Source organism: Canis aureus, chromosome 36 (genome assembly GCF_053574225.1).
Source record: "Canis aureus isolate CA01 chromosome 36, VMU_Caureus_v.1.0, whole genome shotgun sequence".
Taxonomy (NCBI): domain Eukaryota; kingdom Metazoa; phylum Chordata; class Mammalia; order Carnivora; family Canidae; genus Canis; species Canis aureus.
Window position 1 is genome coordinate 15,521,925 of NC_135646.1, and position 26,649 is coordinate 15,548,573.

General features: G+C 38.0%; 1 protein-coding gene across 2 annotated transcripts; it reads right to left on the reverse strand.

Moving 5' to 3' along the window:
• Positions 1-345: 345 nt before the first annotated feature.
• Positions 346-25,197, reverse strand: CPO (carboxypeptidase O). Of its 2 annotated transcripts, none has more exons than XM_077884734.1 (9): positions 25,011-25,197; positions 14,606-14,705; positions 12,438-12,539; positions 11,037-11,141; positions 10,056-10,166; positions 8,840-8,930; positions 7,495-7,697; positions 1,619-1,703; positions 346-747 (listed from the first exon to the last, which is right to left on the reverse strand). In XM_077884734.1, exons 1-9 carry the CDS (start codon positions 25,076-25,078, stop codon positions 485-487), a joined length of 1,128 nt encoding a protein of 375 aa, XP_077740860.1. In that variant the 5' UTR covers positions 25,079-25,197; the 3' UTR covers positions 346-484. The 2 variants fall into 2 exon arrangements, with proteins under 2 accessions (XP_077740860.1, XP_077740861.1); XM_077884735.1 differs by having other exon boundaries at positions 12,438-12,558; positions 25,011-25,029.
• Positions 25,198-26,649: the final 1,452 nt, after the last annotated feature.

Consider the following 26,649-nt stretch of genomic DNA (forward strand, 5'->3'; position numbering starts at 1 on the left):
TAAATAAATGAAGCCAGCAAGAGCCATAAAGAAAGATTATGTAACATCTTCTGAATGCTGCTACTTAATCGATAATACAAAATTAAAAGTGAACCTCATTCAAAAGCACGAGTAAATTTTTCAAAATATTTAGATGAGAAAAAAAGGCTCGAGGCCCCAGTGTAGTACCTTGACACTGTCCACAGATGCACAAGTGAGCATGGCCAAGATCAGCAGAACTTCTCAGCTGACCTACAGATGCACGAGCCACTGAAATTTAGAATGGTTTGGTGTGGCATTTTTATAGCAACAACTAACAGTATACTCTTTTAAAGTAAGAAAAATTAATTACCAGCAAAACACACATGAAAATGCAAACATGATTCATCTTTATTGAAATGGAAAGTATCTTTAAATTATTTGATTCCTCCTTAACTTCCGACAAACACTTCCCCTGTAGCCACGTTCTCGTAATTGGGGATGAGCAGACCTGGGTAGGATGCACTCAGAAAATAGACACCAGGGACACTAGCAGGCCCAGCACCACCGTGGCAGGTGTCACCTTGCCAGCACTGTCTGAATTCCAGTATTTCTCATATACATCATCCAGGACCGAGAGCACAGCCTCCATGGTCTCCTCGCAGGTGGCCTGAATCTGAGCTGCTGGCAAAATAAATCCATATGTACCATTGTCCCGGAGCTCAAATGTGTATGAGAAGGGGATCCCAATGTCCCGAGCCCAGTCTCTTGAAGACCCTGATGTGGCATCTACAAATGAAAACATGAAGGCAGAGGTAGAAGTTATACTGTGAAAAGACAGGTTTCTATGGCTATTTCTGGGAATAAAGGTTCAAGGCAGCAAATGAGTACATTTCTTCATATTAAAGATTCACCGAGAGCTGTCTTCACCCTCTCATTGATATGAAGCCCCCGTAGGGCAGGAATCCCATCTCGTTTAGCCTCTCTGTCTCCCCTTGCCCCCACCCCCACCCCCCAGAATACCTGGCTTTAGGCCTGGCATATAGCAGAGAGCTGCTTAAAGTTTGTCTTTGAATCAAAGACTAGACAACCTAGTCCTACAAGGCAAGTGAGCTGACATATAAAGGAACAGAGGCAAAATGAGCAACAGGACTAATATTATGCAAATAATATTAGTGGTCCAGGTGGTCCTCAGGTGGGTAGAGGAGGTGGTGGCTGGGGAATGAAGGAAAGTGGTGCAATGTCCTTTTAACTAAATTCTTTTCTGTGTTAGGTCCTTTCTCCAGGCCCTACCTGCTTTGCTTCCTCAGCCTGACAGGTCCTCTGAGAACTGAATCAACCGACCAAGGGTCACAGGAAAACATTCTTCCCGCTAACTCCTGTACCTTCTCACTTGCGAGCTCTTTTTAACTGAAGCCAGAGGGAGTTCTGGTCTGAGCCAGTGTATTCATTTTTTCCTTTAGCTCACACCTTATCCCTAGAGAGCATAATTCTGGATTTGCACAAACTCCCCTTTCTCCTTGGTCATTTTGATTTGCACAACTTCCTGTTGACCCCAGGAGCTCTTCCGCCCCTCTCCTGCCCACCCCACTCCCCAAAGTCCGCTGGCTTCTTTTGTGCCTTAGATACTATTGAAGAGGCAAAAAAAAAAGCGACTTACATAAAATATCTGCACTCGATCCAACTCTATAATTGGTTCCATGCTTTTTTTTCAATGCATTTGCTGCCTTCTGTCCAACTTGGATCTGTAGGTGGGAAATGCAGAGACAGATATCTGGTGTTAAAAATAAATCCAACAATCCAGAGGGTTGGGTATTTTGTCCAAATCCATCTCCAGAGTTCCAGACCATCTTTCTAACTTCCCATTGGACCTTTATACCCAGGTAGCCTTCTGATACTTCAGACTCAACACACTCGCACCCAATTTCATCATTCCCCCCCAAATAAAGCTATTCTAGTTTCCATATTTCTGACTTACCATGCTCCCCCAAATCCACATAAAACCCTGCAGTCACCTCTGACTCTCTTTCTTTAAAATGGTTACCAAGTTGCATTCCCAGCGCCATCACCCTATTACAGTCTCATTACCTCAAAAATGGACTATTGTCATCTTCTAGTATGTTTCCCTTCCTCTCATCAGTCCTTATCCCAATTGATCTCCTCTGGATTCCAGGTAAACTTCTGTAGAGTAGAACTATGATCATGATCCTGCTGAAGAGCCTTATTCTTAATTGCCCACTGAATTAATCACAAGCTTCTCAGCTTCATTTTTGAGATCCTTTATGATGTGACCCTAACTCACCTTTCTAACACCATATTCTTTATATCCTACCCTAGATGATAGCCAAACTCAAGATTTCCTACTGTTCCCCAGACATGCCCATTTCCTCAGACTTTCTACCTTTTCTCTGGATATTCCCTCTACCTGGGCATGCCTTACCCCTTTTCTCTGCCTACTGAACTTCTACCCAACCTCAAAGGACTTTTTCAAATGTTGATCTTTCCTCAGCCTTTCCTCATTACACCAACTAAATCCTCTTTCTCCCCACTTTCCTCCCCATGGCCTTTTGTTCATACTCTTATAACTCTCTTCTTATTTTTCTTATAGGTATTTGATATTTATGTCTCATAGGCTTACAGAATTTCAGAGATTGAAGCTACACCCTTCCCCATGTCTACCACCCGTCACCTGAGTACACTGGAAACTCTCAGAACTGGATGATTTCTATTGTCCCAGCCTTGCTCTCTGCAGACCCTTTCCTGAGATCAGAGCCACTGACACTGAGAGATCCAAGTGTATTGGCTGTGTTTATTAACTTTCTGATAAATTTCCTCATGTATCCTGTCAGTCTTCTCCAGGTATTCCCCACTCCAGACTCCCTAATACTTCCCCTTTGATTTTACACAAACATCACCAAAATCCCCTTGGCCACTCCCTGCCTGGACTGTGCTCCACCTTTGCTTTCTTTAACCCTTAAGGTAGCCCAACTGCTCTTGGGCTTACGGGTACATTGGCTCCCCTAACTTCTGACTAGTGATGAGTCTAACTTTAAACCTTATCTCTTCCTTCCTGGCCCTGCATTGTCCCACTGAATCCTAAGGTATGACAGAATGGTACTTGGGAAGAGTAGGGATAGGCATGCTGAAGTTTAAAAGGAGGAATAGAAAAAGGAGTAAGCGGTGGTAGGTCATGTACAGCAGCTGTGAGCAGCAACCTTAGGGCATTTGGGACTTTCTGCGTGTGGTGAAGATAAAACAAAAAAACATTGAAGTGAACACATTTTCAAGATTTTTGCTTCCTCTTTACTCATGACTGAGAATTCTGTCTTGGGCCATTCACCTTCTCTCTCTCTTCTTGAGTAAAAGATTCTAAGTCTGGTTTAGTTCCTGGACTCATGTTGTCCAGAATTGACATGATGGGTAGGAAGGGCTTAAGAAATGCATGAAATAAAGTTGGTTTGAATCATTAACACCGCAAAGAGGTATAGGAGCTATTTGTAGATAGAAGAGAAAATAATAAGAGCATCAGAAAGGGGATTTCTGGAGAGAGAAATCCTGCTAAAGAAATGAAAATGAAGGGTGAAGAGAAAGGATCAGAGTAGTTGCTATCTGTGAGTGAAATGAAGAGCATGAGGCGGGGAGGGGGAAAGAGTTGCTATGATTTACCAGCTACACTCCCTTTTGAAGTCTGCTAGAGACATGAATTGCTTTTAATTATTTTTAATTCCCATATGTTTCTGCATTTCTTTGAATGAAACTCCATGCTAAGTGGTCCATGTGGGACCTTAACTTTTATTTGGGTTATGTGGATCAGCTCCAGGCTATATGTTCTGTCCAAATGGCTCTTGCTTTTTTTTTTTTTTTTTTTTTGTCTTCTGCAGTTCACCCCAGACAACAACTTCTTTCTTCGGATTTACTTATTTTATCCTATGTACTTCCTTTCCTTCAAATCCTGTGGGATGGGAAACAGTCTTCCTATTCCTAGTTTCCTCTTCTTTATTGACACAAGAAATACTGATTTTTTTTTCAATAATTCCATTAGCAATGACTATGGGGAGGTCAATAGGAGTAGGAAGTATAACGTTTATGAGAAGTATACAGTTGTGACCCTAGCTTATAGACTTGGTCCTTTCCAAGAAGGTAAAGTAAAATCCAGAGACTCTGACTTCTCTCCTTAGGGGTGGACCTCCTAATTATTCTTCCCTTTCCTTTTGACACTATAACACAAGGCCATAGAGTGCCAATTTCTCTGCTGCCCTTCTTCTCAGTCCAAAGGAGCTTTAGTCAAAATAATAAAAATCCCTTTGCGTAATACATAATTTACATTTCTAAAGACCTCAAGCCTCCTTAATAACTCCCAGAGAACTTCCTATAGGCATATGTTCACAAGGAGGCACACAAAAAGGTTGATGAAGGCCCTGGCATGTGTGTGGGAGGAAGGAGCTTGGGATGGGATCTAGAAGTTGATATGGGAAGAGTTCAAATGGAAAGAATGTTAGCACTTAAAACATTAGAATTTTTATAGCTATTCTAATTTCCAGAGCAATTTAGAACAGGGCTATATATAGCTATGTTTCCCCTACATAGTGATTGCCAAGTTGTCTATCATGCCGTATAATATTTATCATAATTTCTACAAATTTTTGGTTTTGTAAATATATAGAGATTAATTACTAGTCTCTGGTAGTTGTAAATAGTACCAAAAATGGAGATCTCCTCCAATAGTTGGCTTGATTCTGTGCCTTTGTGCAGTCTATCAGAGCTTACTCTTAAGAACCTAAAACCACTGCTAGCTAGCTAGCTTCAATGAGGTTGACACAAGATGGCAAAATTTTCACACTGTCTTTTTATTGTCTTGGAGATGAATGTTTATGCTAATTCCTCAGCACCTGAGATTGGTAAGAGATACAGAATTGAAGCAACCTTTCTCAATTCAGTATGCCCATTTCTGCATATGGTATTAACAGGTTCTCAGTAATTCCCACCTTCAAGTTCCTTCCAGTCATGGCAATTTCAGTGCCACAGGTCTTTCCTGCCCTTTCACATCCTCTAGTCTGTGGCCAGAGGGCTCTAACCAGAGAACCAACAGCATAAGACCCTCTCACCTTTGAATACAAACTCTGCAAAATGGTCATATCTGTTTTCCTGAGCCAAGAAGAGAACAGAATTCTCTAAAAAATAAATAAATAAATAAATAAATAAATAAATAAATAAATAAATAAATAAAAGGGGGGGTTACAGGCTGCCTTTTCGGCTGGCAGAAGGCCTGGCCCATTAAGGATCTATAATGGCCTATCTTTGATGGTTCATTTGTGTCTGTCACAGATCCCTTCAAGCAGAAAGTAGACATCTACACAAATACCACAAGAACTGGGAAATAAAATGGGTTCTGGGCTTCTCAGTTGAAATCTCTGTTTCTGCAGCTTCCTTTACTGAGGAAATGAAATTTCTAGAGCTCAAGAAAAGAAGGAAAGAGGACACATCTGGTCATCTAAGTTGATAGGAGCTCCTAGAAGTCGCAAGTCCTTTCTGAGCAGAGAGGCAGTATGAAGAGGCTGAATGAATGTAGCCTCTGGAGTCTGAAGACATGAGTTCCAACCCAGGCTCTACCAATCACTGTCTATTGCTAATTCAAGGTCTCAATTTCCACATTTCCAAAGTGAGGTTATTATATTGTCTTCAGGTCAGATGAGATAATGGTCCTAAAATCCCTTTGTAAATTGTAAAGTGTTAAGCAAATGTTAGTTATTGTCACATCTTACAAAATGATCACATAGTACAAATGTCCAAAAACACTGTGAGAAAGATATTGGGGTACTACTGGATATTCTTGACTGTTGGAGAAAAGGCTCCCTTCAGCAAAGACTGATAGTGGTTTTTCTTTTTATGCTCAGACATGTGTTCTCCAGGTCATGTTTCAGTGGGAGAAGGACAGGACACATAAGAGAACCAGTGGGTCCCCAGACCTCTGTGAGCTCAAGAGCAGATTGAGCTTAGCCTCCATCCAAGCCCCATGAGGAGCTTGTTTTAAAAAAATAGAAAATGGTGCAGTCACTATGGAAAACAGTATGATTTTTTCCTCAAAAAATTAAAAACAAAACTGTTGTATGATTCATCAATTCTACTTCTGGTTATATACCCCCAAAATTGAAAGTGGCATCTCAAAGAGATTTGTATACCTATGTTCATAGAAGCATTATCTGCAGTAGCCCAAAGGTAGAGACAATTCAAATATGCACTGATGGATGATGGATATAGAAAATATGAGGGCAGCCCAGTGGTTCAGTGGTTTAGCGCCGCCTTCGGCCCAGGGCCTGATCCTGGAGACCTAGACCTGGGATCGAGTCCCACGTCAGGCTCCCTGTGTGGAACCTGCTTCTCCCTCTGCCTGTGTCTCTGCCTCTCTCTCTCTCTCTCTCATGAATAAATAAATAAATAAAATCTTAAAAAAAAAGAAAATGTGATACATACACATGATGGAATATTATTAAGCCATAAAAAGGAAGGAGATTTTGACAGATGATACAACATGGATGAACCTTGAGGACATGTGCTAAGTGAAATAAGTCAATCACAAAAAGACAAATACTGTATGATTCCACTTGTATGAGGCATCTAGAGCAGTCAAACTCAGAAAATGAGAAGAGAATGGTGGCCTTCAGAAGCAACAGGGACCAGGAATTGTTTTAATGGCTATAGAGTGCCCACTGTGCAAGACAAAGGAGTTTTGGAGATTAGTGGCACAATGAGGTGAACATACTTAACACTAAAAATGGTGAGGATGGTAAATTTTAGGTCATGCAAATTTTACCGTAATTAAAAATGGGAAAAAATAATGTTTTAAAAAAGATAACGAATATTACAACAATCCTAAATTTACCCTCCCTTTGATTTGTGTCTGTGTCCTCAGCTGCACGAAAAGGCAGAGGCCAGGCCTTTGCAGCAACTGTGTCTGGCAAACACAGCTTCAGAGGACCCGGATGTAACAAAGCACACTTCCCCTGGCCGGGCTTGGACTCTGCTGGCACTTCCCCTTACACATATCCCTAAGCAAATACTAGAAGCAGAGCTTAGAAGAAAATAAAGCATTGTGTTTAGCAGAGAAGAGAGCAGATATTATTTAGCCATGTTATTTTAGATATGCCATATTCCACTAACAGCTGGCAAGTTCTTTAAAGCACGGTTCAAAAGCTATAATTGCTGAACGGAGCTTCAAGAGAATTTACAGAAATGAAAGCACATTCCTGCAGATTATTAACATAATCGTCTCATTTATATTATAGACGAATACCTAAGATGTCTCCCAACTTGACACTTTACGAAACAGGTAGTTAATTAATGTGGGTAAAGCAGCATTTAACCTGAAGCCTCCCCAGCAGGCGTCTGGCAAGGTGTAAGAAGCAGAAGAAAGAAAATAAGGAAGAGCAGAGAGAACAAAAGCAGGGCTGGAGCCAAAATCTTGAAAATGGAAACCAGGGAAAGGAAAGCAAGGGCCCCACGGAAGTTTTTGTAAAAGCTCTGGTGCTATGGTCTTACCAGTTCCTCGTGGTTACTGGACTTATTTTTCGTGTAGCCATAAGGCGTGAGGATGAGCTGCCCGTAGGAGTGCATGGTCAGGAAGCACACGATGCTCTCCTTCTTGCTCTCCACAAAGCTGGAAACGGCTTTAGTCTCTGGTTCTGACACTGGTCCTGAGCCACAGAATGTTATATCCTGGCAGTTTTTCGATGCGCCAATACCTGGGATATCCAGAAAACCACGAAGAAGCCAACGTGATACCAGTTTAGAACAGATGGAGGATGAGGAGTCCCCCCCCCTGCTCAGGGCAATCTGTGGGTGGCATCGAGGCTTGCCCTGGCTTATCCAAGTTCCTTCTGGTTACATTAAGGAATGAGGACAGTCATTCAGGGAGGAACTCAGAAAGGCAGGAGGACTGACATTCAGATTTAGAGACCAACTCCCCGCTTCCATGGCCCACAAAGAGGATGCAAAATGAAATGGCATTTTCAGTAATCTTTCGTGGAAACCTGCAGCTGGGCCCTGAAGCAGATGTTTGGGAACCACTTGTCTGGTTCCTAGGACAGGCTCTGACATAGCCTTATTGGCCTAAGCCTGTCTGTCTGTCTGGCTGTCTCAATGTCTTTTGTCTCATTAGAGCTATTTTGCAAGGACACAGTGATCTGTTCTCCTCAGTGATGATGATAAGGACCAGCAGCCGAGCACCTTGTACAAGCAGGGCACTGCCGTTAGCCCCTCCTACCTGACAACTCATCAAATCCCCACAGGGGCCTACTGATTGGATGGTATGACCACGGACCACATTTTAAATAAGAGAAAACTAAAGCAGAAAGATGAAGACCACACAGCTGCCAAGACTGAATGTTAACCCTTACCATCTGGTTTTTAACCAGATTGCTCTTTAACCATTTCCCCCTCCTTATTTGCTTCTGATTCACTGGGCATGTTGAGATTCAGAAACATGAACATGCCTTAGGGAGAAGGAAATGTTTGCTTTATTTACTTCTGCTTCCCTGCTATAAAAATAATCTGTGAGGATAATTCTCTTATTTTTCTTTTCTTCATGGAAATTTATATATTTACAAATAAAGTGATAGCTTTCAAACATTTTCACTTTGAGCTAGGTCTTCTTTGCCCATGTGTAGTCAATCCCACTTGACAAGGGTCCTGCACTTGAGTGTTGCTGGTTCTTACTGCATAGGTAATGTCCTCCCTTAGAGTGAAAACACTGGTCCAGAAGTCCAGAGAGCTGTGCAAAATTAGATATTTATTTTTGAAAGTTATATCTCCAGTAATTCACCTCTGTCTTAGCTTCTCTTCTCCATTTTTTGCTCATCGAGTCACCAACTAAACATGTACTTACTACACCAGGAAACGTTGAAATTTCGATTGAGATCTGTCCCAAAACATGTGCCGTTATTATGGGATGAACGAGATTTCCTCCAAAGCCTATCCTGTAACAGAGGAACATAGAAATGCCTCTGTCCTAGGATCTCATAAATCACAGTGTTGGTGATGAGTGGGTGGGCCTGGAACATAAAAAATAGTCCCTACGATTGTCTGGAAAAACTTGCCTTTAACATAATGAAGCTTGTGCATATAATTTTTAGTCTCACAGATGGGCCAGCAACACCCAATAACAGGAACATCTGTCCAACCCAAGCACACCTACATGTAAACCATCAGCTTGGAGGGAGTATGGCCTTTTCCTCATGAGCAGATTAGCAGTGCCTGGTGGACGTGATCTGCTTAATCAGGGAAAGCTTCAGAGAGTCATTTTTTATGTCCGAGTGATACAAGATGAAAGGTAAATAGTCTGGCAGATGGAAAAAGGCTGTTCCAGGTGTATCAGTGATGGTCTCTGCACATTTCTGGAAGCAGAAGACTGATGAGTGGAGATGAGCTTAAAGACAAGTTTCTCCAGACAAGCTTGGAGGGAAGAATTTGACTAATACCCAGGCTGAAAAGCTGCTGCAGAAAAAGGGGTCCCAGGAACCACTTTGTGGGAGCAAAGGGAAAAAGGAAGAAATGAATTCTCTCTAGAAACAGGGATTCTTGTTTGTGGAGTGATCTTCTTTTTGAGACATTTTAAAGAGAGAGTTTTCTTTTAACTAAAAACTTTATGAGACATTTGACCCCTGTGTGAATGATCACAGTGGAAAATGAAAGTTGGGTTAGAATTTATACATCATTTGTACCTGTCATGCTTCAAAACTGGGTGGTTACATGGTAGTATATGAATTTTATACCAATCTGACAGGAAGTCCACCAACTGGAAGGAGGTGGACTTGGAGAAAAGTTAAGTCTGGCTGCAAAACTGGGAAGATGTCAAAAACAAACAGACATAAAAACACGTGCTGGATTTCAATTCTAACAAGACCTCCACTTTCTCCATCCTAAATTTGATGTAGATTGGTGGCTTAACAATATTGAGTTGATTTTTTTTATCCCAAATGGGGTTTCTTTCTTTACCTGGCCACAAAACATTCCCGTCGCTACAATGACTAAGGTCAGTAAAATGAACCTGAGTCAAGATCTAGTTCATGGACTCATCCCGGAACCATGCTCAATGTACTCACAGTTGTCCAAGTATAGATATAACCATCTATATTAAGAACTGGAAGCACGTAGAAGTCCAGGTTTCTAAGGAATCTTCCTATCCTTGGGTTGTCTTTATAGTTTTGTAGAATCTGGAAATTTAAGAAACATTTGAAATGCTCGGGGCAAGAGGTCTTTTTTCAATTTCCTAACAATTTCAACTTAATTATAAGAGGTGATTGCATGAGGAACCTCTACCCTCCTGTTCCCTAACCCTGCCTCAGTTTTCCTATTTGTTGTGGTAGTGGTTCTCAAGCTTTATTTTGCATCAGAATCACCTGGAGAGCTTGTTAACGTAGAGAGTGCCTGGGTCTCCTCCCCACCTCCATCCCCTTCCCCTAATCCACTCTATAGAAGTTGGTGAGGTGAAGTCCCAGAATTTGCATTTCTAACAAGTTCTCTGTTATGTTAATATTAGTGGTTTAGAAACCACACTTTGAGAACTACTCTTTATGGGTTTCTTTCTGTTGTGGCTTCTGTAAAGACTGACACAAAAAATAATTTGTAGGGTGGAGCAAAAATGTAACAATTCACTGAGTAGGTATTTTCCACACCGTAAATCTCTTCATCTGCGCTTGCAGACTCCTTGGAAAGGCCGTTCCAAGCTCCTCCTGCAGGCAAAAAACTAGGAGTCCTGGTGTTAGAAAATTTGCCCAAGACTATCTGAAAAAGGCAGCACCAGGCTTTACTCATCTCTGACTTCCATGATGTATATTGTCTTCTACATTTAGATACATTTGCCTTCCAGTACAAAGTATTTTGGATCCACTAAAAAGAGATCATAATACCTAACTCAGTTTTCAGTGAAGCTACTTATAAATTCCATTTCCCTTGGGGTGAAGGAGTACTCGGTAGAGAGCTGCATTGCCTACCTGTGAGCGAAGTGTGCTTTCTACATAGTTGAGATGTGACAGGCATTTTGTTAGGCGGTTAACCATTACAAGAAAGCTAAAGACACTTACTTCTTTCACAAACCATTGGCAAAAAGCTGGGGCAATCCATTCCCTGGCATGAATTCCACAGTCCATCCAAATGATCTTCTTGGGGTTATCGGATGGCTGGCTGATCTGAAGGGGACATTCGTGCTCTGTTACCAAACAATTGCTATAATCATAAGCTGCTGTGCAAGTTATTTGGTTTTTTATTGCCTTACAGGTCCCTTTCTTCCTCCACTCTGTGATCTCAAGCATGAGGCGGGGGTGATGGCAGAGACACCCACCACTATGACCCTTTCCATGGCTGCTTTTGCTCCCCTGCCAGGTACCTTGGGTGACTATTCTTAGGCCCATGTGCTGACTCTCGATGTCCCCGACCCAAAGCCTAGGCTTCCCTACCCTAAACTAGTCTCTATTTATGGATAAAGGCAGAAATGGCCAAGCCACAAACCAGGAGGCTAAATCTCAATATATCTTATAAAACCTTACCACATAGGGTTCACTTACAGTGGTAAAGTATACCAGAAGTAAGGTTCACGGTGTTAAAAATGAATCTTGGTCTTCATTTAAACTTCCTGAAACTGCGAATGCATCCAAATGCATAATTTCCTGCAATACTTACTGAATTCATTAAATCCCTCTCTTCCTTAGAGACTCCACCATTCCCAGTCAACCCAGTCTTCTTTCCTTTCTCCCTGTGCCATTCTTATACATCAGTTCAGCCTCACTCCAGCAAAAAGATCTCTTCCTCTTTCAGAGGGGTGGGCTGGATAACTTGGCAAGTGTGGATTCTCATTGGTGGAGAAGAGGTAGTGAACACTCCCAAGTTTGTCAAAGTCACATTTGTTTTGAATGTAAATGACCTAGACTCCAGCCATTCACTGAAAGCCACTGGGAGGTGGGCTGATGAGGAGTCTTCCTCTTCATCAGTGAGAAACTTACAAATTGAGATAAAGACCAGACTGGATCCATCATATTCAAGGAACTTTTTCCCTAGAGCTTCACCCATTTTCCAAACTGCCAGCATATTTCCTAATCTAACTTTTATCTTTATTCCCTCTTAAAATTACCCCTTTTATGAGTACCTGTGTTTGATTATATATTTATCTCTATTGCTTCCTAATTATACACCAGTTCTACTCTTTAAAATATGCCCCAGACAGGGAATATTTAGATATCTTTTTTGGCTGACTCAGCTCAGAATTTGATGGCCCATTGAAAATCAAGTAGGTAGGTGCCCCATGCTTACCATATCAACCATTCACTCAATTTCTGGGTAAATTCAATTTCAGAACCAATAGATTTTTTTTTGTAGTTCTAGATAACTTTCAAATTTGGGGATATGCTTTGTAAATTAACATGTCTACAGAAAGTGGTAAACGGGCAGTGAACTAAGTAAGTAAGGCAATTCCCAGCCCTCTCACTCACCTTCAAATAATACATGGGCCGGGTCTCATAGGTCATGCCTAGGAAATGCTGTGTCGCCACTCCTGCGTACTTCTCACTTATCTGGATCATCCACTGATAGATCTGAAACAGCCAGGGAGGACTGTGGATATCAATAAGAAAATCGTTTGCTTGCCTCTAATTAAGATAACTGCTTCTCTCATTAAGATACTGAACTCTGGACTATTTGCTCTACATTACGACTCTGTGCTAAACAAACTACGAGACTAAACCACTGAATTATTGCTGATCCCCTCCCATTTTCCGTAAGGATCTACTCTGCCATTCGATCTTAGAACATCCTATTGAACTTCACAAATAAGTTATTGAGAATTAATAGTTTCAATAATCCACTGATAACACTTCAGAAACATCATCCAATAACACATCCTTCAAATGGCCACACACCTCTAGATTTCCATGTGGCAGCCAATCATGCCAGCAGTTTCAGGTCAGGCTGATTTGGGTGGATCCTTTTGGGCCCCAACAATATCCTTTGCTAATGCCCACGGAGCCAAGATTAGAGAAGAACTGGAAATGCCCTTCACAGAACATGCCAATAGAAGTTTCTAAATCAATTCCAAATTAATAATTTTTGATCCATTTGAGGAGATCTGAATGGATGTTGATTCAATTACAAGTCTTATGCCATGCTTGGAAAGGAAGGATCTGATGCCTTCATCCATAAGTAAATAATGTGGGATTCTGTAGTGGTGAGTGGACTGAGAGAATTCATAAACATAAGATATATTATGATAGTCATCAGCATGTGACAGGATAGTCCTACAACTCAGTTTCTGTAGAGTAGAAATACCTTTACAATAAGAGTTATGGTAAATAACCATAATTAATTTGGGATAATACATATTCTATTTGAAAATCTTAGTGTTTTGATTGACATTCATCTTAGCATAGAATATCTGTAAGATAAAATGCACTATTGTAACAGTAATAATATGTCAGTGGAGTATTTTCAATTCAGTTCTGTCAACAGAAGAGAATGACAACTTCCCACAGGGGTATTGTGCATGCTTCTTGATGCATTGAGCCAGATGAAGGTGCCATAAGCCCTGGGAGGGCTACAAACAGCAGTGTAACAGCAGCAATTATTTACCTATTGTTTAGTCAGAAGTACTCTAGGGTATTTCATTTACTTTCACAGAAAAGCTACAAGATCAGTACTGATTTCCTGTTCCACAGGTGAGGAAACCAAGGATCATAGAGGTTAAGTGCCTTGGTCAAGGTCATAGAGCAAGTAGCCAAGCCAGGTGTGACCTATCTCTGATATTAGAGCATTAGCTTTCCATAGGCCTTCCTGGACCTTGTTCAAATTTTTAGAATCTCCAGTACTTGGGGGTGGGGGGAGGTTAATGTTTCAGAAGAATGTGTAAATTCATTCTTGCATTCTTTGAAAAAATTCTGGAAAATATTAATATACTCCCAAATGTTGAGGGAATAAATGGTAAAGCCTATTTGGAAGGCAACTTGTGCATTTATATAAAAATGTAGATGTGCTTATCCTTTAACCCAAAAATTCTATGTTTAGAAATTTACACTTCAAAAAAAGCTTTGCATAAAATCACACACACACCCCCCACAAATATGCATATATAGTAGCTAATTTTTTTCTACTGTATCCAGTTTCAAAAACAACCAAACTCATTTTAGTAGCAATATGAGTATTTCTTTAAAAGAAATCTTCCCCTCTTAAGAATTACTGCCTGCATCCTTTGCATCCTACAAGAAATGCCACATTTTCAGCTAAATGTGATTAAATCACGAGACCTCTCCACTCCATGTCCCACACCCACATGTGTTACATTGGCCTTGCCTGCTGAAACCGGCTAAGTACTTGACAAACAAGAGTAAGGATTAATTTTAGTCCACGTTCACATGAGCAAAACTGGCTAGAGGATTCTTTACCTCCTTTTCCTTGTGGTTTGCCTTTTTATTTCATATGACAGGATTTATAGCTTCGATGGTGGTGATCAAAAGATGATTTTCTGCCATCCCTTGAACTCAATGCACAGGCGAATCTCAACCTCACATTTTGAAACTCTCTAGCCTAATGGATATTAACCGGTGAATCATCCCTCGCCCCTCCTACAGTAGACTGTGGCCACCACCAAACTCCATGTGTCCTCCCTTACCTCCTCCATAGGGTGATATCTGGTATAGGAATAGGTGTCCAGGCTCTGCCACGGGCTCCCTGTCTCTTCCACAACCTCACGTCTGGGTTGTGCTAGGGATCTGCCAAAGAAAGTCAGACTCAAAGGAGTGAAGAAACTAGAATACCACGAGGAGTGGAAAGCTGATGAAAAAGGTGGTAGAAAGCACTGTGAACAGGATTTGGAGGAGAAAAGTCACTGTTAGAGTCTTCTTGCTGTGACTTACTGACTGTGAGACGTGGGCCAACCATTGAGTCTCCCCCCAAAGTATAGTTTCTTCATCTGTAGAGTGAGGCAAGGACAGCCATTCCAATCTTGCAGGGAAGCTGGGATAATTCAGTAAGATGTTGTAGATAAACATGTTTTTAAATGTGTATAAGAAATAATAGCTAAGATTTACTGAACCGAAATGTATTACAAGACACTCAAGCAATTTAAATATCATTTACTTCTCTTGAAAACACAGATAGGTATTCTCATTACCCCCATTTCAGAGATGAAGAAATCGAGTCACAGGGAAAGCGTTATTGGGACTGACAATAACTGACAATAATGGACAGCCTGATTGAAGAGTCTACAATATTTTTTAAATTATTTTTTTAAATGTTACTAAAGTATGATTAGCATACAGTGTTATTGATCAGTTCTGGGTGTACATTATAGTGATTCAACAATGTTATTCATCTCTCAGTGCTCATGCTAAGTGTGCTCTTAATCCCCTTTATCTATTTCACCCATCCCCCCACCTCCTGTCTAGCAGCCATCAGCTTGTTCTTTGTATTTGAGTCTGTTTTTGTGTTTGTTTCTTTTTTTCTTTGTTCATTTGGTTTCTTAAATTCTACATGAGTGAAATCACATGGTATTTGTCTTTTTCTGTCTGACTTACTTAACATTGTACCCTCTGGGTCTACCCATATGCAAATGGCAAGATATAATTACTTTTATTAAACATATTATGTGTAATATATATGATATAAATATACAAACACAAATTTTGTATATATATAAAATATATTTTGTATGTAAATATATTTTATATATATATAAAATGTCCCACTCCACATACAACCTCTCCCACAACCAATATCCTACACCATAGTGGAACATTTGTTGGATTCAATGAACCTACATTGGCAGACATATCTTTATTTACCGAAGTCCATAGTTTACATAGTTTACGTATTTACAAAGTCCACTGTTGGTGTTGCACCTTCTATGAGTTCAAACAAATTTATAATGACATGCATCCACCATTGTAGTGTCACAGAGCACAGTCACACTGTCCTAAAAATCCTCTGTGCTCTGTCTGTCCATTCCCACCCACCACCCACCCGCCACTGGCAACCACTGATATTTTTACCGTTCCCATTGTTTTGTCTTTTCCAGAATGTCATGTAGCTGGAATCATACAGTGAGTAGCCTTTCAGATTGGCTTCTTTCCTTGGTAACATGCATTTAGCATCTCTCCATGTCTTTTCATGGCTTACTAGCTCATTTCTTTTTAGAGTTGCACAATATTTCATTGTGTGGAAGTACCACAGTTTATTTATCCATTCACCCACTAAAGGGCATCTTAATTGCTTAAGTGGCAATTATAAATAAAGATACTATAAACATCTGTGTGCAGGGCTTTGTGTGGGCATAAGCTACCAGTTCATTTGGGTAAATACCAAGAAACATGATTACTGGGTCACGTGGTAAGAGGGTGTTTAGTTTTCTAAGAAACCACCGTCCAAGAAACTGTCTTCCAAAGTGCCTGTACTATTCCGTATTCCCACCAGCAACACATGAGGATGCCTGTTGCTCCACTTCCTTATCAGCATTGGCGTTGTCCCTGTTCTGGATTTTGGCCGTTCTAATAGGTGTGTAGTGGTATAGCACTGTTTTTCACTTGCAGTTCCCTAATAACATATGATGTTGAACATCATCTTGTAGGTTTACTTGCCATGGGTATATCTTCTTTGGTAAGGTGTATGTCCTGGCGTTTTGCCCATTTTTGATTCAGGTTATTCATTTTCTTATTACTGAATTTTAAGGGTTCTTTGCTTATTTTAAACAACAGTCCTGGGGATCCCTGGGTGGCTCAGCAGTTTAGTGCCTGCCTTTGGCCCAGGGTGATCCTGGAGACTCGTGATCGAGTCCCACATCAGACTCGATGTGGGTGCCTGCTTCTCCCTCTGCCTGTGTCTCTGCCTCTCTCTCTCTCTCTCTCTCTCATGAATAAATAAATAAAAAATCTTAAAAAAAAACACAACAGTCCTGTATCAGATGTGTCTTTTGCAAATATTTTCTCCCAGTTTTTGGCTTGTCTTGTCTTCTCGTTCTCTTGACATAGTCTTTTGCAGAGCAGAAGTTTTTAACTTTAATGAAATCCAAGCTATCAATTATCTTTCATGGATTGTGTTTTTAGTGTTGTATTAAGAAAGTCATTGCTATATCCAAGGTCATCTAGGTTTTCTCCTATATTAACCTCTAGGGGTTTTGAGTTTTGAGTTTTATATTTAGGTCTATAGTCTAATTTGAGTTAATTTTTATGAAGAGTGTAAGGTCTGTGTCTAGATTTTTTTTTTTGCATGTGGATGTCCAGTTGTTCCAGTACCATTTGTTGTAAAGAGTATTTTGCTTTATTGTGTTATTTTTGTTCTTTTGTCAAAAATCAATTAATTATATTCATGGAGGTCTATTTCTCGACTTTCTATTCTGTTCCATTAATCTATTTGTCTTTTCTTTCATCAATACCACAGTGTCTTGATTACTGTAGCTTTCCTATCTATTAATATGAAACAGTTCTCCGTTTATTTAGTTCTCCTTTGATATCTTTCATTAGAGTTTTATAGTTTTCTCAAATAGAGCTTGTACATATTTTGTTAGATTTACACACAAGTATTTATTTTGGGGGGTGATAATATAAATAATAATATGTTTTTAATTTAAAACTTCCCTTGCTCATTGCTAGTATATAGAAAAGCAATTGAATTTTGTAGTGTCTTATAGCCTTACTATAATTACTTATTAATTTAAGTTTTTTGTCAATTATTTCATATTTTCTACATAGATGGTCATGTCATCTGTGAACATAGACAGTTTTATTTCTTCCTTCCCAATCTGTGTACCTTCTATCTCCATTATTCATCTAAATACTTCCAGTGCGATGTTCAAAAGCAGTTGTGAGAGTGGACATCCTTGCCTTATTTCTGATCTTAGCAGGAATGTTTCTAGTTTTTCACCATTAAGTGTGAAGTTAACTGTAGATTTTTTTGTATCTGCTCCTTTCGATATTGAGGAAGTTCCCCTCTATTCCTAATTCACTGTTTTTATCATGAATGGGTGTTAGTGTTTGTCAAATGCTTTTGCTGTATCTATTGATTCTGTATCATGTGACTTCTTATTTTTTGCCTATTGATGTGATGGAGTATATTAGTTGATTATCAACTGTGAAACCAGCTTTGCATACCTAGGATAAATTTCAGTTGGTGGTTGTGGTGTATAATTATTTTTATGTATTGTTGATTCAGTTTGCTAATTTTTCTTAAAGACTTTATTTATTTATTTATTTATTTATTTATTTATTTATTTATTTATTTACAGAGAGAAAGAGAGGCAGAGGGAGAAGCAGGCTCCATACATACACAGGCCAGATGTGGGACTTGATCCCAGGACTTCAGGATCATGCCCTGGGTGGAAGGCAGGTGCTAAACTGCTGAGCTACCCAGGCATCCCCAGTTTGCTAATATTTTGTTGTGGGTTTTTATGTCTGTGTTCATGTAAGATATTGATCTGTAGTTTTGTTTTGTGTTTTTCATACATTTTATTTTTTCTGATTCTCGTATTAGGATAATGCTGACTTCATAGACATCAGGAAGTATTCCCTCTGTTTCTATCTTCTGATAGAGATTGTAGAGAATTAGTATAATTTCTTCTTTAAATGTTTGGTAGAATTCATCAAAGACCCCACCTAGGCTTGATGCTTTCTTTTTTGGAAGGTTATTAATTATTAAGAATTATATAAAGAGGGATCCCTGGGTGGCTCAGCGGTTTGGCACCTGCCTTCCGCCCAGGGCATGATCCTGGAGTCCCAGGATCAAATCCCACATCAGGCTCCCTGCATGGAGCCTGCTTCTCTCTCTGCCTGTGTCTCTGCCTTCCTCTCTCTCATGAATTAAATAAATAAAATCTTTTTTTTTAAAAAGAATTATATAAAGAAATTTATCTCTTTAATAGATATAGGCCTATTCAGATTGTCTACTTATTGTTTATCTTTTGATAGTTTAATAAAACTATTCCATTCCTCTTGTCTATTATCTTTTGACAGTTTATTTTATTTATTAATTAAATTAATTAATTAAATTTATTTAGAGAGGGAGACAGAGAGTGGAGGCGAGGCGCAGAGGGAGAGGGAGAAAGAAACCCAAGCAGAGTCTGCACTGAACGTGGAGCCCCATAGTGGGCTCGATCCCATGACCTTGAGATCAGACCTGAGCTCAAACCAAGAGACAGATATCCAACTGACTATGTCACCCAGGCATCCCAGCAAATAGTTAACTAAAACTATTCAACTCCTCTCCTCTACGCCAGATATTGTGTCAGCACTTAAGATAACATATTAATGCGCCTTATATAATTCATTCTCATTACAACCTTGTGAAGCATCATCATCCATGTTTTATAAATTAGGAAACTGAGGCCAAGAGCAATTAAGTAACTTGCAAACAGTCACAGAGCTAGTAAGTCATACAGTTAGTACCTTCTCTCTATGCTACACAAATGTTTGATGAATGTTTTAGTTCCCTAGCTAAAAGGCTTTATTTAGTCAAGAACTAGGATTATAGTTTCATTATTAGCACATACTAGCTGATAATTCATTTACCCAAGAAATATGTATGGAGTGATTACTATGTTAATAGCAGCAGGATGTGAGCCTTTGGAGAAGCCGTGGCGTGAACATTTGGATAGTGACCTTGCATTGCAAGGATATGTGTCAGAGATTGAATTAATGTTTCAATGACTTTTATCTATTTTCTCATTTTTCCTCCCTGAACATTTGTGATATTATATCTTCTCTTTCCTTAAACCTTCATTTCCTATCTGTAAAATGGGAATAACCATACCTTTCCAAAAGATTCATACAAAGATTAAATAAATTAATCCATGTTACAGTGTTAGCACAATTCTGACACCTAGTTAATACTTAATAAGTGTTAAGACACACCAGGAGTTCAAAACAAAGCAAAGCAAAACACTATTCAGTTACAATAGTTTAAAATAAATTGTATGGAGAATAATTTAGTCACCTAAGTGGAATTGTCTTCAAACAATACCAAACCACAAAATATTTTGATAGAATTAATTAAAACTCAAATTCCATTTATAGCTACATAACTCCAGTAAATGTATTGACTAGATTTTAGTTTTTTAATTTGGTTCATTTAGCACCATGTACCACTATAATAGAAATCAATTTCCCTACACAATTCCATGACTTTAAACTTGGAACTACATTTATTATTTTTAATTGCTGCTAATATTTATAAAAATTACTAATATTAATAAGAAATGTTATTCTTGATTTAATAAGTTCTTTACCCTCAAAATTGTAAATGTTTTTATTACATCGTTGAATGAATTTTACCTTATGTACCTTGTTCGAATGAAAATCTCATGAGAACAGATTGTTTAAATAATCAGTTAAAATAATGAAATTGAATTTTAGAAGGAGATTAAAAGAAGCAAATGTTATTTAAAATATAATAGTTGAGTAACAATATGTTTCTCCATGTTATTCAGGGATTTATTTCTAATAATTATCATTCATTTAATTTTTTTGTAAATAAGCAAGAGTGCTTCATTCAGAGAGAGCAATTCTAGTATAAAATACACATACTGGTGGAAGCAGTATGTTGAGGCTGATTGACAAAACATCTAATCATTTAAAAAGAAAATATGTACAACCGTTGGTGTCTTTAATAAAAATTTAATCTACATATAAATTTTCAGGAGCATAGTTCATGTCTTTATCAAATAATCAGAAAATATATATTTTTTATGATACCAGTTAACCTTTATTGAGTGCTATATGCTAGGAACTGATAAAAGCATTTATAGTTTCATCTTATTTAATCCATTCAGTAACCCAAGGGGTTGGTACTCTTGGTACTATAGGCAAAATTAGTAATAGATAATAGTAGTGGAAAAGTAGATTTCTTTCTTACAGAATTTAAAATCTACTTAAGGGAATAGATATAAATAAATACATGAAAAACAAAATAACTCAGCCATTAAATAATAAGGCATAAAGTGCGATATGAAAATTGCCTGATTGACTACCAATTAAATGGTACACTAAGTGTTCTGAAGATAGGGATGGAGAATTCCTAGCTCAAGTGCAGTCAGTAATAGCAACCAACATTGTCCTAGTAATCATGCATGCCAGCACTGTTCAAAAAACTTGATATATACACTTATTTAATCCTGACAAAAACCCTTAAGATAAATTTTATTATCTCGGGTTGTTGTTTTGTTCTGAAGATTTTGTTATATAGGCTAAATTATGCTTTAATTATACCTTAGAGAATCAGCATAAAATATTAGCCCATTTAAAAAATTGTCCAGCTATGATTTGGACTAAAAGAAAGCAAAATAAGTATCAGCATTATAAAGTCACACAATAAAGAAAACAATTCCAATGCTTCTTTCAGAAAGGAGAGAGGAGAAGAAATGAAGCAACTGAGAAGGACATCTTTTCAGCCATCCCTTCATCCTTCCTCACATTGGCTGTCCTGCCTGTCCTGTCCTGCCCAGAAATGCGATTATCAGAGAGGCTTTTTACAACACTTTTGAGACAGAGATGGTGGCTATTCAGAGCGACTCTGTTCCATCCTTCATATAGTTCAGCAAATGTTTGCATCTTTATTTATCATAGTTACCTACTCAGTGGAGTAAGAAAGTGAATTACACAAAAAGCAGGGCTGGTCCCAGTGAATTCCTGTTTCAGTTGGGTTGGTATTCTCTGGCAATTCCACAATATAGAATGGAAGAAACTAACGGTAACTGGATACCCTCAAGAACCAATACTTGGTTTTCCCCCTGCTAATATCTGCCAAATGTGTGAGCATTGGATGACGAGGTCCATATAACATGCCCAGTATTGGATGACGAGGTCCATGTAACATGCAAAAAAAGAGAACTGTATGGGATCTGAGTGAAAATCTCTGCTATTAAGAATGCTTATCATTTTTACATGAGATTAAAGACAATACTTAAATCTCAGAAACCCAAATACTTAGTTCAAGCAATGTTTAAACCATATACTTAGAAAAGGCAATTCCTTGTTTCTAGGCAATGTCTTGGGTAATGCATAATGCATGCAGAGGTAGGAAAAGCTAGCTAATCCCCCAAATTATCACCAGTCTCATCTCACCAATCAAATGAAAAGATTATTGTACTTTGTGTATTCTTTTTGAATAGGAATTCGTAAAATGTTTAACAGAGAAAATTATCCTTGGGTACATTATTAATAAACACTGTAGATCTAAGATAGTCTAGTGGAATTTTGATTGGAATGTATAAAGAGGCAAAAATCTAATGAACACTGAGGCAAATTTTGTATTTTCAATACGTAGGAAGGATACAGTTATATGAATATTTCATGATAGTAATGTATTTTCAAACTTTTTTCCTTCTTCTAAAATTAACATACACTTATCATGGAAAATTTAGAAGGTATGGAGGGGAAAAAATAGAAAAGAGAAGGAAGGAATAATCTTCAATAATCCCACCTCCCTGAGTCATTATTGATATTTTGGCATATTTCACATCAGCCTTTTATCTGTGCATACTTTTTCTTAAACATAGTGCAGATTATGTCTACATATAATTTTGTATTCACTTCCTTGTATTGCATATTATACCAGAAACATTCCCTCAAATCAATGAAAAGGTTTTATAAACATTAATTTTAATGACTGCATAATATTTGACAGTAGGTATATATTACATAGCATCATTTATTAAACATTGTCATCTATGCTGGATATTAAATCTATTTCCTCTTTTGGTTTTTTGCTATTGTAAATAATTCTGGAGTTAATGACTTTTTGCATAAATCTTTGTGCTCATGTCTATTTCCTTGAGTTACATTCCAAGAAGGAGAATTAGTGGGCCAAAGATAATGAGTATTTTTAAGGCATTTGGTTCATATTGCTAAATCCCAGCTCATTCTACAGATTTACACTTTCATTGGAAGTGTGCAATATATATGAGTCCACCTCCCTAAATGCTGAAAAGAAAGATTACAAAACTCATAATCTTTGTTAATCATAGGTTTTCTAGACTATTATTATGTCATATGTAATGGATAGAGTATCAAAAATGACAAGTAACCTATGTTTTGCGTTGGTCAGAGCCATTTAAAAATGGACATATTTTCTATTAGTAAATAATAATGAAGATGCAAACAACCACTAAGGACCAAGACTAGCAGATTTTAAATGTTTTCCCCAAGTGCAGTCAGAAGCTGCACTTTAGTTATCCAATGGAAGCCATCCTGTCTGAGTTCCACTGCCTGAGCCACATCACTTCCATAAGCTAACCTGGGTTTGAAAAACATTTTTTTAAAATCTTCATTAAAGAATATTCACAAAATGAAAAATAGTTGAAGAAAAAGGGGGGAAATCACTACCAATTATAACAATGACCATTTTGGTACATATTTTTCCTTTTATTTTTCTAAGTATCTTATTACATTTTCTATTCTGCATTGTTTTTAGCATAAAACATGCCTTTTCTCATGCTATCAACATTTTTTCATAATCATTATTCTAATAAATAATATTCCATTGTCATATATCACATGTAAACATTTACATAACCTAGTGTGGGACATTAAAGTCATTTCCAAACATTATAATATTTTACATAATATTTATGTTACAAATAAAACTTCATCTCAGCACATAAAACTCTTTCCATATTTAGTTTATTTTCTCAAAATAAGTTTCCAGAGACAGGGATACTTACTACTTCAAACAAATGTGTAAGTTTTAAGGCTCTTGATAACTTCTAAGCAAGGTGATTCTTTTTCCCAATCAAAGCCCTGCAATATATATGTAAGTCTTTGTCTCTAGTTTGTAAATAATCTCGGAAAGATAAATGCAGTATCTATATGAAACCAAGCAAACTGATGAAAAACATTAGATGGCAATGTCCAACCAGATTTTAGTGCCATGGAGATCGTGGGCTCTCTTTCTATATTTGAAATCAGACTATCAAGCTAAAAGATAAGCTGAGGTTGCACCATTCATCCGGGGCAACAATCAGAGTAAATTTCCCTAGTCTACGAAAGTTTGTTGCAAGATTCTTTTAACTATAAAGCAAAAGAACCACGCATGTTTGGTGATATATATCAAATGAACAGGATGAACCATGTGTGAACAAAGGAAAATATACATTTTATATGAAAACTATACCATACACACACACAGAATTCAATATATATTATATATTTAGAGAAGTTCTGCATCATGAATAGGAAAGAACACAAACATAAGCAAATAATAAAAGCAGACATTTTATAAACTAATACAATGAGTAATAATCAAGACAAAACATTTAACTTTATTAGAAATCAACAAAATGCAAAGTAAATCAACTGAGTATTTTCACATGTAAACTGATGCAACTTTTTTAGGGGGCAATTTAGCCATGCATAGCAAGATTCTCACATTTTTCTCAGCTTCTGACCCAGGGATTCCTCTTCTAAATTATATTAGGGAAATAAAGATTTGCAAAAAACTTTCATGTGGTTGGATGCTAACTATGGCATTATTTGTAAAAATGGCAAAGTAGAAATCAACCATATGCCCCACAGGGTAGCAATGATGGAATATTATTCGTGGTTGCAATATGTTTTAAATGTATTATGAATGTCATAGGAAAATTCCTACAATATAATTTAACTCAAAAATTCTGGCAGTAGTACTGAATACATAATTATCTATCTATCCAAAAATATTAGCAGTAACTAGATCTTGGTGAAATTTTAAACGCTTTAAACGTTTTTTTTTCAAAAATTAGAATAATCTGATTTACCAATTGTGAAACTGTAAATGAAGGATATAGAATTTTCATTATCATTTCCTTTTTTCAATCATAAAATATGACATATCTACTGGTATTTATCATATTTTGTGCTGGAAAATGTTTATTAGATATTTATTCATTTATTCAAAGATTATTAGAGTAGTGTTGAATAATAAAACTTCCACAGACTTTATTATTCTCATCTCATGGCAGTGTGTATGAGTAGGCAGTGTGTATGATCTTGAAAAAAGCTTTCTATTTAGACCATCTAAGTCAAGAGAGTCAGTCCCTCTTCCCATTTCACACTCACCCATCATATCCCAGCCCCTCAGGAATCAGGATCCCCAAAAGACAAAGGGTCCCAAGCAGAGGCTTCATCTTCTGCAGAGAGAACTAGAAAATCCTAGGCTTTCTCCTGTAGGTCAATGGATCAAGCATCTCTGAGAACGCATAAAGGCAGAGGCTCACACAATCAAGATAAGGTAAGTCAGTTAATGGATGTCTCAGCAGAATTCTATGTGAGCAGTTGTTTATTAACTCTATCATGTCCTCAAATAGCTTTTTTCTTATATAGCAGTAAACACTACCATTGGGTTTTTCCTTTATCCTTGAAAACCAAATTTATACAAGCTCTTGGTTCCACAGATCCAGAAAGAAGTTTCTTCCCAATGTGAAGTCCTCATTGAGGAATCCCCTTCACCTGTACTTAGGAGATCATTATTCCTGCTGTTCACCCTCCCTCCCTATGGGGTCTCTGGGCATAGAGGATTTTATGTCTTCTGCCCCAGATATGGTAGGCATGGTTAGTGTTAGGATTTCCACTCCCCTCTTAAAGCTTTATTTTGAGTCAAATGCCTTCTCTTCTTCTGAGAGATCACATCACCAGCTTCTTAAACAAATTCAGGTCTTTCCAAATCTGAGCAGTGAAAACCTTTTAAATCCTCTTCCAAGTGGATTTCCCCACACAGTACTCTCACATAAAGGACTCTCTCAGATACCCCATCATGTTTTCAGACAAACTCAGATATGCCTAAATCTCAAACATGACTACCAAAAAGTAAAAGCTCAAGTTAAGATCATTGCTAAAAGTCTAACTGAGCAAGGCAAGCTTTAGTGCAGAGAAATAGAGGACTTAAACGGAGTCCTTGGCATTTGGGGGCTCAGTCTAAATCCTTTGCTCTGTATCCACTCATTCATTCATTCATCCATTCACTCATATAAAAATGTAACAAGTACCCACTATATCCCAGGCAATAGTACAAAGATGAAAGCACACAGAGATGAATGAGGCAGACCATGTCTCTGCTTTATGGAACTCAAAATAGAGTTGAGAGAACAATAAACAGGTATACAAATAAATAATACAATTTCAAGTAAAGGAAATCAAAATAAGAAGATAGAGATGATCATGAGCCAAGACTATATTGAGATGGAGAGGTTTGTTCTGATTTATTTAAGATGATTTTCAAGTTAAGTTCTAAAATGATATGGCTCATGAAAAAGGTTATAGGAAAGGTGTGCTAGGTAAAGGGAGTAGCATATGTAGAGGTCTCAGGGAAGAAATGAACTTGGTCCCATTAATGAACTAGAAGAAAGTCAGTGTTTGAGTAAAGTGGGACTGCGAGAGTAATGGAAGACGAGGTCAAGGAAATAGGCAATGGGATAGATCTTGTAGAGACCACAGACCATAGTATGGACTTTGAATATTATTTTAAGAAATCACTGAAAAGATTTTGGTTTTATATTTTAAATAATTTGTCTGACTGCTGCATAGAGTGTAGGCAAGAGACGGACAGAATGGAAACAGAAAGGCCAGCTGGGAGGATACCACAGCATTCCAAGGCAAAGATGTTGGGGCCTCAGACGTAGTGACGGTACAAATGGGCACACTGGGAGCTTATTTTAGAAGCAGCTCTAACAAATTTCCTTATGGAATAATTGTGAAATGT